This window comes from Camarhynchus parvulus, chromosome 13, assembly GCF_901933205.1.
Source record: "Camarhynchus parvulus chromosome 13, STF_HiC, whole genome shotgun sequence".
Classification (NCBI taxonomy): domain Eukaryota; kingdom Metazoa; phylum Chordata; class Aves; order Passeriformes; family Thraupidae; genus Camarhynchus; species Camarhynchus parvulus.
In genome coordinates this window covers 3,641,525-3,654,347 of record NC_044583.1, presented here as the reverse complement: position 1 = coordinate 3,654,347, position 12,823 = coordinate 3,641,525, and the positions used below count along the sequence as shown (strand labels likewise).

Sequence of the window (12,823 nt, the reverse complement as noted above, 5' to 3'; positions counted from 1 at the left end):
CGAAGCTGAGTTGACACAAGGGAGAAATATGATGAAATTATTCTCCTTTCTTTGAGCCACTGGTCATATTTTTTCAGTTACCATGGAAGTGGATTTCTTCCCAAGTGTTGCCATTATTGTGCTCTTCATAATTAGGTTTCATGTAGCCACAAGGTTTTTAAATATTCTTTCCATCCTGAATTACCCTTCATTTCTAAATCAACAATTGCTAAGTTACTAGGAGATCATTTCTGCTGTTGCTTTGTGAGGTTTTTTGTCATTTCACCTGTAGTACCTGTGTGGTTTAGTCTCTCCTGTCACACTGATTGCTTGTCTGGTCTCTCTTTGTGTATTTTGTACCTCCCAGATTTAGTTTATAGTTGCCATTCACTGTTCCAGTCCTTGACAATGACCAGCACTGGGGGTTGGGTCTGACCCACAGTTTGAATCTTCTCATTCTGTAATGTGCCTTCTGCTGCGTGTTCTGCGCACAGCAAGGGAGAGAAAAGGTGACAGAAGCCCACAGAGAATCATTTGAATTCAGCTGCTTTTCCCTGGTGTTTCCCTTATGTTACAATACTCATCAGGTGTCTTCTGCACAACATTTTAGGAGGATGATAGTAAGAAGTTGATATAAATTATGGATGAGTATTATTTTGCCTCTGCTATTCCCTGCTCCACATCTCCCAGAATTGGCATAATGGCCAAACTTTTTCTATCCAAAGTCAGGAAAGATCTTTAAAAATCATAGTCAATACATCCTCCAGGGTTTGCAAGAACTTCCCTCGCATTCCTCGTCTGTTCAAGTAGAGGATTCACTGATGAAAATCCTGAATGATCAGTTTTGGGAATTAAAAAACACTGAAGTTAGTATAACTCCTTCTGGCTTGAATTTTGGACCAAATTCTCTGAAGGAAAAACATTTTGGGTTTGTGGGAAGAAGTTCTGAATTTTAAAAACTATCCATGCCTTCACTGGCTTTCAAATGTGACAAAAACCCTATAAATGCCACTATTTTAATGCTTTCCTTGAATAAGTTTTCACAACACAGGAAATAGGCTTGTTTAAACTTTATTTTTCTGTGTCTGATTATCCAGTAGAAGTTTGTACTTGATTCATTTTTTGCACCTGCCATTCCATCAGTGCAGTCACTGTGAGCAGCCACAGCAAGCAGGAGCTGGAGCTGATGCTCATAAATTCCTGAGTGAATTCATTCAGCCTTCACCTCAGCATCTGGGTTACTCAGCTCAGAGCTGGGGCAGAGAACTCCCAGATTTCAGAGTCATGTGAACCTGAAAAGACATTGAAGATCATCTCACTGCTTTAAAAGAATTCACGTGAAGAGTCTGAGGAAAGGGCTGCTCATTATTTTGGAAATGTTTCTGTGCTGGATCTGATTTATGCACCTTTCCCAAAATGATGTTGTGGACCCAGAAATGTTCTTTCTTTGGAACAAGGTGCAGAAAAAGGCCAGATTTTGCAAAGCCACCTAAGAACAGTCAATGTGAATTTAAGGTTTTGTTTGTTTGGGGTTTTTGGAGGGTTGGTTGGTTTGTTTATTTGTTTATTTCTTTGTTTTATTAAATCATCTCTTTGTTTTATGTTGCAAAAAGCTGATGTAACAATTCTAACTAGCTTGCTAAAAATAACTTGGAGTTGCAGATCTGAATTTTAGGTTTATTACCTATTTACATTTCAAAAGCAAGGACAACATGCAGACCTATTTTACTGTTAGACAAAATCATCATCTTCTGAGGAATAGCCTTGAAATCCTATTTTGATTAATATGTCGTTTATGAATACAGAATTCTTTCCTTGCTCCATCTCAATCCCTCTGTTTTATTTTGAGGGAGAATCAGCTTGAAATCAAATTATTATCTTAGGGTGACATGAATTTTCAGGTTTTTCTGCCTTAAATTATTTCTCTGTGTTACTCAAGGTACTGTTCTCCCCTGTTTAGAACAGACACCTAAGTGTGTGAAATTGAGTACAGCTGCACAGGTTTTCTATTCTTTGGGCTCTCTTTCCAGCCAAAAGTTTTAACAAATGTCTCTGACAATACAATAAAGTAAAGCAGAAGCAGCAGGAAATTCAGAGAGAGAGAGGAAACAGGAGCAGTTGAACCATGACAATTTTGTTGCTGTCCTAAGCCAAAACCCTGCATTTTTATTCCCAGATTTAGCCCAGAGACTTTGGACTTTAAAGATCTTCCATAAATCTTCAGGCCCAAGAGTTTTATATGAGCTGTACATTAGAAGCATCAATCCTCATAAACTCAGGAAATATCATTGAAGTTATTGTGGGTAAAGGAATTTCAGCAGTTTTAGATCACAGTTATTTAAACTGATGAGAAATTAATTCTGTTGTGACTGTAGAAAATTTATTGTTTCATTAAAATTAATTGAAAATGTGACAGTTTAATTTATGCCTTTAAAAATTAGTGTTTGAAATTATATTTTCTCCTTTTTTTCATCAAACTCTCACACTATTTTACAAGTACCTGTTTATTTTCATACTTGTGGCTACTTAATTAATGCCCCTTTGTGGTGAAAGTGGAGACTGAGGCAGGACAGTGAAATCATTGAGGCATTGGCAGGAGGCAGGAACAGCATTCAAACCTTCTGCCTAAGTGACTCCCAGTGACAGGAATAGATCTGCCCTTTAGGCAAAACACAAATGAATGAAAATATTTGCAACTTGACAGCCTGGAAATATTGCATGCTCCCTGAAAATGTGTCCTTCCTGTCTGTCAGATAAAAATATTTGTGAGAGTGAAAGGGATATTTACAGAAGACAGCTTACATATAATGATATTGTATAGAAACCTGTAAATATTTTTAATAATCCCGTGATTTCTACTTGACATTAAATACTTCAGTATTTCGTAGGTGTCCTTGAGGTTTATCTACATGGCTAAAAGAGAAACCTAATAAAGCTCTTCACAAAAATTTTTATTATACCCAGTAATATGTCCATGCTAGGAAATAGATTTCCACTAATAAATTTCATGTGTGTTTAAGGTATGATTATTTCTGCTCTATCTTGCATGGTATTTCTGTTTAAAGAGTGAAGTACTGAAAGGTGTGGGATTTTTTTATTGCAAGAGAAGTTATTAGCACCAGATTATACCAAAGTCTGCCTAAACTGGATATTTAGTTGATGTGTTTTGCCATGGTGTTGGAGCAGTGTGGAAATGCACAGAATTTGGGACTTATAAAAGCCTCAGAAATGGAAGACACCCCCTCCTGCTCCAGCCAAAAACTCTGAGTGAAGGGAAATGCTCTCCCTGAGCAGCTGGAGCTCAAGAACTTGCTTATGTGCGTTGGCAAGAAATAAACTTTGTAAATCCAAGGGTCTAGAGCAATACAGAAAACTGAACACTGGCAAGGCCTTGACCCAAAATTCCGTTCAGAAGAAGAATAATGATGATGAAACAGAATAACCTGTCTTGATTCTGTCAAGCTGTGTGGGGTTTTGTGCTGCCTAAAATAAATCACTCTTCTAGAATCCCCTTTTTTTGCAGCATCTTAAACGGCTTGTGTCAAGTATCAGGCAGCTTGGAGGAGATAAATGTCCCCATGTGAGTGGAGCTTTAGGGAAGAATGTGTTTATTTGCTTGTGGGCAGTGTGGGACACTGTGGCAGTCATATTTTCTGAAAAATCCCTTTGCCCAGGATTTTTCTCCTGGGAAGCTGAGAACCCTCAGAGAAAAAGGAAAACAATAATTATTTGATTTGCTTCTCCTGTGTTTTGCTGCTTTGGAATGTGTTTGGAGATTGTTTACCCAGAGGTGATTCTTTTACTGGTTTTTGCTGTGAATTATTTTGACTCATTGGCCAATCAGGGCCAAGCTGTGTTGGGACTCTGGAAAGAGTCATGAGTTTTCATTATTATCTTTTTAGCCTTTTGTAAGTATCCTTTCTGTATTCTTTAGTATAGTTAATTTAGTATTCTTTAATATAATATGTTCATAAAATATAAGCCTGAGAACATGGAGTCAGATTATTTCCTGCATCTAAACCCAAACCATGAAGCTCCCAGCAGGATATTTAGGAGTTGGTACATAAAGTGGCAAGCCTGGGAGTGGCACTAAGGGAGCCCTGTGAGTGAGCACAAGGTTAGAGAATACGCCTGCAAAGCACTGAGCAAATTTTGGACTAAATTTGTGCACTAGTTGTCACAAACCCCCCTTAATCAGCTGGCAAGTAGCTATTGGAGGATGGGATCAGAGGATGCCCTGGACCATGGGGAGGAAGCTCGGCTGTGTGTGGGGTGATGTGGGGGTGACGCAGCACCACCAGAGTTGCTCTCACAGCCTCATCTGGTCCTAAGTACACAGATTCTGTAGGTTCACATTCAGGAGCGCTCTGGCAAGCTCGTGGTGGTGCTCAGTATGTCCTGTGTCTGCTTCACTCCCTATTAAGACTGCGACCTTTTGGGAATTTTCTCGGCTTATGCCAGGGACAGTGTAACAGCAGAGCTTGTTTGCTGTGTTCTACCAGCCCCCAGTGACCAATGGCATTTAATGGTGTTCCCTTCAGTTTAGTCTTTGATGTGTCTGATACTAAGCAGTGTAAAATCTCATGTTAACAAAGAACCTGGGTTTGCTTGTTTTGGATGGACACCCTGGTTGTGTTCAGGGCTCTCTGATGCTTCCCTGTGAGCTCTGTCTCTCATCTCCACATTACTTTGGATTTTATAGATCCTGTCAGCTCCCTCCTGTGTCACACTGTCCCTGACTGAGGGTCATTTCTGCATCACAATTATTTGCGCGTTTTCTTCTCTCTTCTTTCTTTTTCTATTTGTTTATCCTTTTGAGATGGGACACCAAAAACACCACAGAGAACCCAGCACAAGGACACAGCATTCCTTGGACAGTAACATGTGGATATCCTGTGGTTTCTTAATCTTTTGCTGATAATCCTAATTATTGAATTATTGCTTTCTCTGATGTTGCTAATCACTGAGAGGGTGGGATTTCTGGACCTGGCTGTTGTAATATTAGATTTTTTCCTGACTGGGAGTATCTAGTTGACAGCCAATCATTATATTTGAACAATTATGATTGGTTTTCCCTTATGTTCACTGTTCTGTTTGCCCTTACAATGTTTTCCATATAAATATTTCCACTTATTAGCATTAAAAAAATTGCCTATGAAGCAGAGGCAAATGATCACTTTCAGTCAATTTCCAATTTTGAAAACAACTGAATTATTAAAATAAACTTTATAAATATTTAAAGATACAATTGATTTTTGTTTTACAAATGTCCCATGCTGGGAAGTCAGAAATTAGCTTTACAGACATGACTTAATCATGCTGCATTAATCAAGAGCTTAAATAGGTGCTGCTTTTCAGGCTGGAGGGGTAATGCTCATGCTCTTACTCATGGAAAAAGTAACTTTTTAGTATTTTGAACGTGTATTTTCACTGTTTGAAATGTTTTCATAATCCACTTGGGGAGGAAGGTGGCCAGAGGTGTTGTTCTGCCCTCCCCACCTGTAAGAAAACTGAGAAGCTGCATTTTGTATCTTTGGAGTGCAGCTCCTAAGCAATGATGTGAGCACAGGAGCTCTTTCAGCTGTCAGACCCTGAGAGGAGGTGATGCCACCCTTGTGAGCCATCTGGGTTTGCCACAAGGTGACACTGGATTTGAAAGAATTGCTCTGTTTTCTCAGGAGTGCAGCAGAGTGTGCAGCAGGGGAAACAAAATTCTATTGTCTGGCTTTTCCAGCAGAGGTGGAGAAATGTTTTTTGACAATTGTGTAATTTTTTTAATGGGTAACACTATAAATCCTGTGCCACTGTCCAGATTGTCACCTGCTGTGCTCATGTGTGATGCTCCCAGTGTGCTTAGTGCCAAATGTGCTGCCACCAGTGTCACACACAGTGGGTATGGATTGCCAGAGGTTACATTCATTTATCTGTATCACTGCTTTTTTTGGTTTTTTAGGGTCTTCTTGAGAGCCATCAACAAATTTGCAGAGACAATGAACCAGAAATTTTTGGAGAACATGAATTTTGAAGTCCAAGTAAGTATTTGGGGTTTTTAGGTGAGCCAAAGCAGCAGGTACACATCTCCAGAGCCCCTCCTGGTGCTGTACCAGTATCAGTTTCAGACTGATATTTACAGTTTCAGACAGGCTGTGGATTTGGGTTGGGCAGGATTGGATCATCTTCCATGTGACATCAGAGCTGGGCTTTGATTATTTATGATAAGGCACTCAACCAGGGTGTTTTCTTCTGTAACTCTGCTCAGGATGGCAAGCAGAAAACTCTTTTTTTTCTTAGTTAGCCAAGTGAATTCAGAAAGTCAATCTCAAATGTAACACATGGAGTTTTTACAATGTCAGTGCTATGGATGTGGGACAGAAAGAGCTTAACTTTGCTGATTCCTAGAATATTTAGCACTTGGAATTTATTTTTGACTTGTAGTCTTCCCTGACAAGTCTATCTTCATCTATTTGTTTGTATTAGTTCTTTTTGCAATCATTATTAATTAGGGTTAGTTGGGGTTTTTTGTTTGTTCAATACCATTCTGTGCAACTGAACTGTTTCGTTATGCTTTTTACCATGTTTGGCTTCCTTTAGATAAAAATGAAAATGTCTGTAGTTTTCACATTCATTAAATTGGTATTAAAATGTAAATACACTTTTAGATTCAGGATTTGTCACTAAGTGCTGCCTGATCATGGTGTGTGAAGTTATTCTGTTTCACCCTTTATGTAAAGTTCAGGGCTTTATATTTCATGGTTCATCTCACAGCTTTCAATCTGTTTTAAATTATTGCACTTGTGCGAAAAACTGTTTGGGAATTGGTCTCTTGGTCCTCAGCACAAAACCCCTTGGTCCCAAATAGCTGCAGAGGAGCCACAGAAGTGGTTACACAGGAAGAGTTTGAAAGACAGTACTGAAAAGAAAGGTGAAAGATTCACACTCAGTTACAGTGGCCTCAAGTAGGAAATGTAGAGGTTTTCCCTGCTTTATTTCATTAAAAATGTTTTACCTTCAAAAGGTGTGATTATACAAACATATATATGTATGATGTTAATTAAGATTTTTGAATCACAATGAAAGATGTTGGTTGCAACGAACTTAAAATAGATTTTTTTAGTGAATATCTCTGTTGGAAAATGTCAGGCCCTTGACATATTTGTGATATAATCTGTCCTGGGCTCTATCAGTTTATTAACAAGCAGTTTATAACCTATTGTTCCTGTAGCACTTGATCAATTTTACTGTATGCTGTGTCAGTAATTTTCAAAAGCAGATAACAAAGGCCTGAAAGACATCACCATGTGCAGGATACCAAAATCACACAGACAATAAAGACTGGATCTGTCACAGCTTTATTAAGGTGTACATTGCCTTTTTCAAAGTGAAAGCAGCAGTGTGATCTGGAGCCTTTATTTCAGCTCTTTCCTGTGGCAGTTCTGTGCCTCCCAAAGGGTTATCAAACAACCAGGGATGTTGTGGTTCAACACTGCACCTTGTAGTTCAAGGGGATGCATTAATGCTCTTTTATTCATGACTTGTCAAATATCTGGAGGCTCTGAGTAAGATAAACAATGTTACAATAAATAAGTGGTGCCCTGTAAAGAATTGTAATACCCTTATAGTCTTCATAAGTGACTTTAAAGTACAAATCAAGGTGTTACCTTCCTTTTCTTTCATGAATAAAAGCTCTGCAAACCTTCTAAGAGTTCCCTAAATATACTTATTCAAAAAGTTGCTACTGGACTTAAAAAGGTCTGAATAGTGCAAAGCACATTGTCTAATATCCTTAATTATAAATTTAAATTTGATTTCCCACTGTATTTTTTTGTATTAATATATCTTAGCTGTAAGCAAACCTGAGCAGTGGTTAACTCAAAGTAAATGAGAAACTCCTGTACTTTACAAATAGTTCACCTTACAGTACAGCTGCCGTGTAGCTGTATTTCTATTTTTATTTACATTCCTATTTAAAAAAATGAGAATGAGACAAAGAAGCTTGCTTTCTCTATTTTGATTTGAGAGAAAATTTGGGAGAATGTCACTTTGATGTTTGTTAAGAGATGCCCATCTCAGGCAGCCCCACACATCCCAACCCTCAGGTGGCTTTGGGGCAGGTCCCTGAGCCCACTGTAGGAGGATCTGAGTGGGCTGGGGAGAATGGAGATGCAAATCAGTCAGAGTGTTATTTAAAATAAAAAGATGCCGCACCTTTGTAAACAAGTGAATACTTTTTACTGTTTGCAGGATGGTGTTCTCAGATCAGATTATTAAGATTTGGAGCAAAGTCTTAATTAAAAGGAAAATTTGAAAAGCTGTTGAAAGCACAGGGAAACAGATCTGAGGATTTTCACTTGGCTGGGTGGTTGCATGGCAATAAATAGGAGACAACCAAAGCACAAAGCAAGTCAGCTGTGAAGCAGTTGAGCATCTAAGAAAGTGTGATTTAAATCTAGAGAGATGCAAAGAAGAAAATTTTTGCTACTCTAGGTGAGCTTGTTAAATGGAGGAAAAAGAAAAGGGTTCCTGGCCTCTTTCTTGTTTGCAAAGTAAATTGCTTTTTTCATTTATTATGTGATTCAGGTAGCAGGGAAAGAGGTGTTACCATTTAGGGGCTGGGAAAGGATGTGCTCTGTCTGAGCAAGAGTGGGTCCAGACCTTCAGTTTAGAGCTCAGCATTGCCTTAGAGACAGAGGTTTAGTGCTGAGGCTGTTGGATAGAGAGAAAACTCCCAAAGCCCTGCCCAGCACAGCAGTGAAGGGCTGTTAAGTTTCCTGCCTTAGCACAGGCATCCCTCAGATCCAGCCTCCCCTTTTGGCAGGGAGCCCTTCCCCAACCCCAGAGCTCTGACACCACTGTTGTCAGGCAGGCAGCAAGGGCCACAATGGGCCTTTGGCTTGGGGATCTTTGGGTTTGGAGGTAAAAAAGTCATCTGATATCTGAGCTTTTGTGCCTGCTGGGTGGGGGGTGGTTCTCCTTGGTTTGGGTTTTTTCTGGGTTTGCACACAGAGTGCACAAGGGGTGGATTCAGTACATCAGTGGCACTCAAGAGGTCGTGTCCTACAGAGATTCTCCAGTGTCAGCATGTAGCAAAAACCTAACACAACAAAACCAGGTCTGCCTAGAGGGCTTCTGTTATGGAATATTTACTGTTGTGCTGATAAAACAAAGCTGTTAGCTCCAGAGGAAATCATTTTGCAGGAGAGAATAGAGTGAAATTTCATTAAGTGATTGACCAAAAATAAACCATGAAGTAGGAGTGAAGGAGAGCTCCCAATATTCATGGTGCCTACAGTACAAACAGGGACAGAATCTTGCATAATGCATGACTCTGCATTCTTCAGTACTGAACATAAACTGGAACATGAGGATTTAATGCACAGAAATCTGGAGTTTCAGCAGGAATTATTGGAGTAGGTAAAAGCCCTCAATATTTAGCAGTTTCTATTCTATTCATGTCCCTGGATTTGAAACAAGTTATTTTCTTGTATTTATGTTAGCTATAAAGAGGTTATGTTAAATATTGAAACAAGTTATCTAGAAAGGCAGGGAATATTTTCTCACTCCAGGATTCTGAGGAATGAATTCAGCTGTTGACCTGTCTGAAGCATTTTAGCAGCTCCTGCCTTGGCACGTGGAGCTGGAGCAGCTGAGCTGGCAGGTGTCCTCCAGGTACATGTTCAGAGCTTGCAAGGAAAAGTCTGAAGCCTTGCAGCTGTGGAAAGTATTGTAGCTTCAGACTCTGTATTCATGTCTTGGTTTGAAAAGCCAGGTGTCTGCTAAGGAAGGCAGGAGCCTCCCTTGAAATGGAAAATACAAACCCCCTCCCTATGAATTGGTATAATTTTGAAATTAAGGGGCTGTCAGGCAAAGACATAGGAGCAGGAATAACAGTTCTTTATTAGGAAAGAAAATAAAAATAAACAATGCAGTAATACAAACCAACACTGCCAGAGTCAGACCATGCCCTGCCCCCTGTGTGTCAGGGGGTGGCACAGCCCCATCCCATGGGGGCTCAGCCCTCCTGCAGTGCCAGCTGTGCTGCTGCTGGAGCAGGGATCCTGCACAAGGGGGGAGTTTTCCTCTGCAGCTCCAGGGCTGCTGCAGATGGGCCTGGGCTCCCTCTGGCAATGCAGGGCAGCAGAAAGCTGCTCCTCTGGCAATGCAGTGGGCAAAGGCTGCTGTGCTGCTCCAGGCTCAGATTGGATCCAGGTAGGAATGCTTGGCTCCTCCCCTGGGCGCAGCATCTCCCCATGGGATGCTGGAATTGGATCAGCCCTGCAGGGACACTCAGTGGCCATGGACAGCAGAGATCTCCTGGAGGGAGGATTGGCTGTGGCAGAGATAAAGAAAACTGCCCAATGGACAGAAGATAACTGCCCCAGCTCTAACAGATAGGAATAGAATACACACCCCCATTTCCAACCTAAGACAATTCAGGATGACCCTATAGAGAGAATAGAAGGAGATATATTGATGGCATACAGGAAAAAAGCAGGCAGTTCTGAGGTTAGACTTTCCCCTGAAGACCATGACAATCAATGTCTTATTGCTCATTTGACTTCTTTGTTGTATTTCATGTCAACAAAAATCTGATCAGTGTGATTGCAAATTACTTATTTTTCTCTTTTCCATCTTTTTGTTTGTTTGCTCCCAATATTATTTAAAATAATATTGCCCAGGATTCTCTTAGTTGATTGCAGAGCTATCTCTGGCAGTGTCTGCACACAGGTGCCCCCAGCCAAGACCACATTATGCAGTTTTATGGGATTTGTTATGGGCTGCCTTTGATGTTTCCTTTCCTCTGAAGGTGAGGAGTGCTGGTGGTGTAGGGCTCATTATCAACTTCTCCTGGGAAAGACAAAGGAAATTCAGCAACTGGCATAATATCCAGTCCTAAAAGACACTGCAATGTTGGGATTTCTGCTGGTTTGTATCAAGTAACAGCTCTTCAGGGATTTGCCAATTTCAAATGTGAAGATTGGACACCATGTCCAGACCACTGCTTTGCAGCTGGGCTTTTGCAGGGCAGCAGAACAGCTATACCACCAAAAGGTGAAAACTCTGGATTTAGGGTGCAGGAGTTGAGATGGGCTCTTCAGAAGAGGCTTAACAAAGATACAAAAATCTTAAAAATTGTTGAATATATTTTTGAAGAAGTGTTCTCTGAAAGTCACCCTGGTGTCTTTGGTTTAATTGTAACAAAAACTGTGTGATTTTCTGTACTTATGCAACACATTCATGGTACCTCAACAGCTGTCTGAGAGGATGCCATCTGTGGTAAATAGAACAATTCTGGACATTTTTGTTTCTGTTGGCAGCTGATGTCATTGCAAGGTGTTACCCTGTCCAGGACAGAGCATTGTCACTCTGCTGTCCCTGTCACCTCCTGGCTCCATCACCTTTTGTCACTGACATGTTTTCTGAAAAACACCTTTGCCAGGATTTTTCTCCTGAGAAGCTGAGAGGCCTCAGAAACAAAATGTAAACAATAATTATCTGATTGCTTGGAATGTGGTTTGGAGGTTGCTTACCAACAGGTGCATCTTTGATTGGTGCCATGTGGATTGTTTTTACTTGATGACCAATCATGGTCCAGCTGTGTTGGACTCTCTGGTCAGTTACAAGGTTTTATTATTCGTTCTTTGCTAGCCTTCTGATGTCTCTTTTCTCTTTCTTTAGTATAGTTTTAGTATATCATTTTCTTTTAATATAATATAATATCATAATATAATAAATCAGCCTTCTGAGAACTTGGAGTCAAGATTCTCATCTCTTCCCTCATCCTGGGGACTCTCAAACACCATCACAACCTTTGGTTTGGAGTCTGCTCTGCCCAGGAGGGGTTTCCATGCACACCTGCCCTGTGTCCATCCCACCCTTGGTGCCCCTGGATTCCTGAGTGGCTTTGAGCAGGATTCCCTCAGGAATGTCCCTGCTTGGAGATGGCAGCGTCTGACACCCTGGGGCAAGGCAGGGTGACCAAACTCAAACCGTTCTGTTGTGCTCACACAGCTGCTGTAGAGCCTCTGGAAATGCAGTTATTGATTCCTGCTCCTCCCTCCATTAGCACTACATTCACAGGGCATTAGAAAGGATTATAATTCTATATCTGCGCTGGTAGAGCGATTGTAATTCATATATTAATCACCTATGCCACAGAATTCTATTATAAAAGGCATAATGCAAAATCTAATGTCAGTCTGATTTGAAAGAAAATGCTTATTTTTGTGTTTTGCTACCCTTGTTGCATGAGCTATGCTCCATTAATAACTCAGCAGTAATGAAATGTATTTCAACAAACACAGTTCACAAACAGAATTGTGCAGCTTATTTTTAATGTTGAAAACCCCAAAATCAAAACCCTCAGGGCATTACAAATACAAAGGGGAAATATGCACACTGCAAAAATCTATGTATGACAGTGAGAGACATTGCAGAAACAATGCAGAGGTGAATAGGGAATGAAACCATTGGGAAATTTAGCTGGAATTAACTATACTGGAAATATTCAAGTGTTATATTTTATATTTTATATATCATACTCTGCATTTGAAAATTATCAAATTACAGAGTTTGAAGTTCATATTTGAACCTTCCACCAGCAAATATCAGCTTTGAGAAGTGTGTGAAGGAGGAGGCTGCAGCCTTTACTCCTGGATGATTTTTTAGGAAAACTAACAAATCTCTTCTTCGTGAGAGGCTGGAAATTTCCTGCTAAATTAATTCCACCTTTTCCAATTCGACAGATGTCCAAAACACCTTGGAATGTTATTATGGGGTTAAGAGAAAACAAAACGTGTCTCATAAGAATAATTTTGGCATTTTAAAAATCTGTTTCCATATTATT

The 12,823-nt window shown here is 40.1% G+C and overlaps 1 protein-coding gene across 1 annotated transcript in view; it reads left to right on the top strand.

Moving 5' to 3' along the window:
• Window positions 1-12,823, top strand: part of DOCK2 (dedicator of cytokinesis 2) — a 160,305-nt gene that overhangs the window by 109,136 nt on the left and 38,346 nt on the right. Inside the window, exon 30 of the mRNA XM_030957232.1 lies at window positions 5,933-6,011. Within this exon, the coding sequence (XP_030813092.1) occupies window positions 5,933-6,011 (79 nt within the window). The remainder of the gene's footprint in view (window positions 1-5,932; window positions 6,012-12,823) is intronic.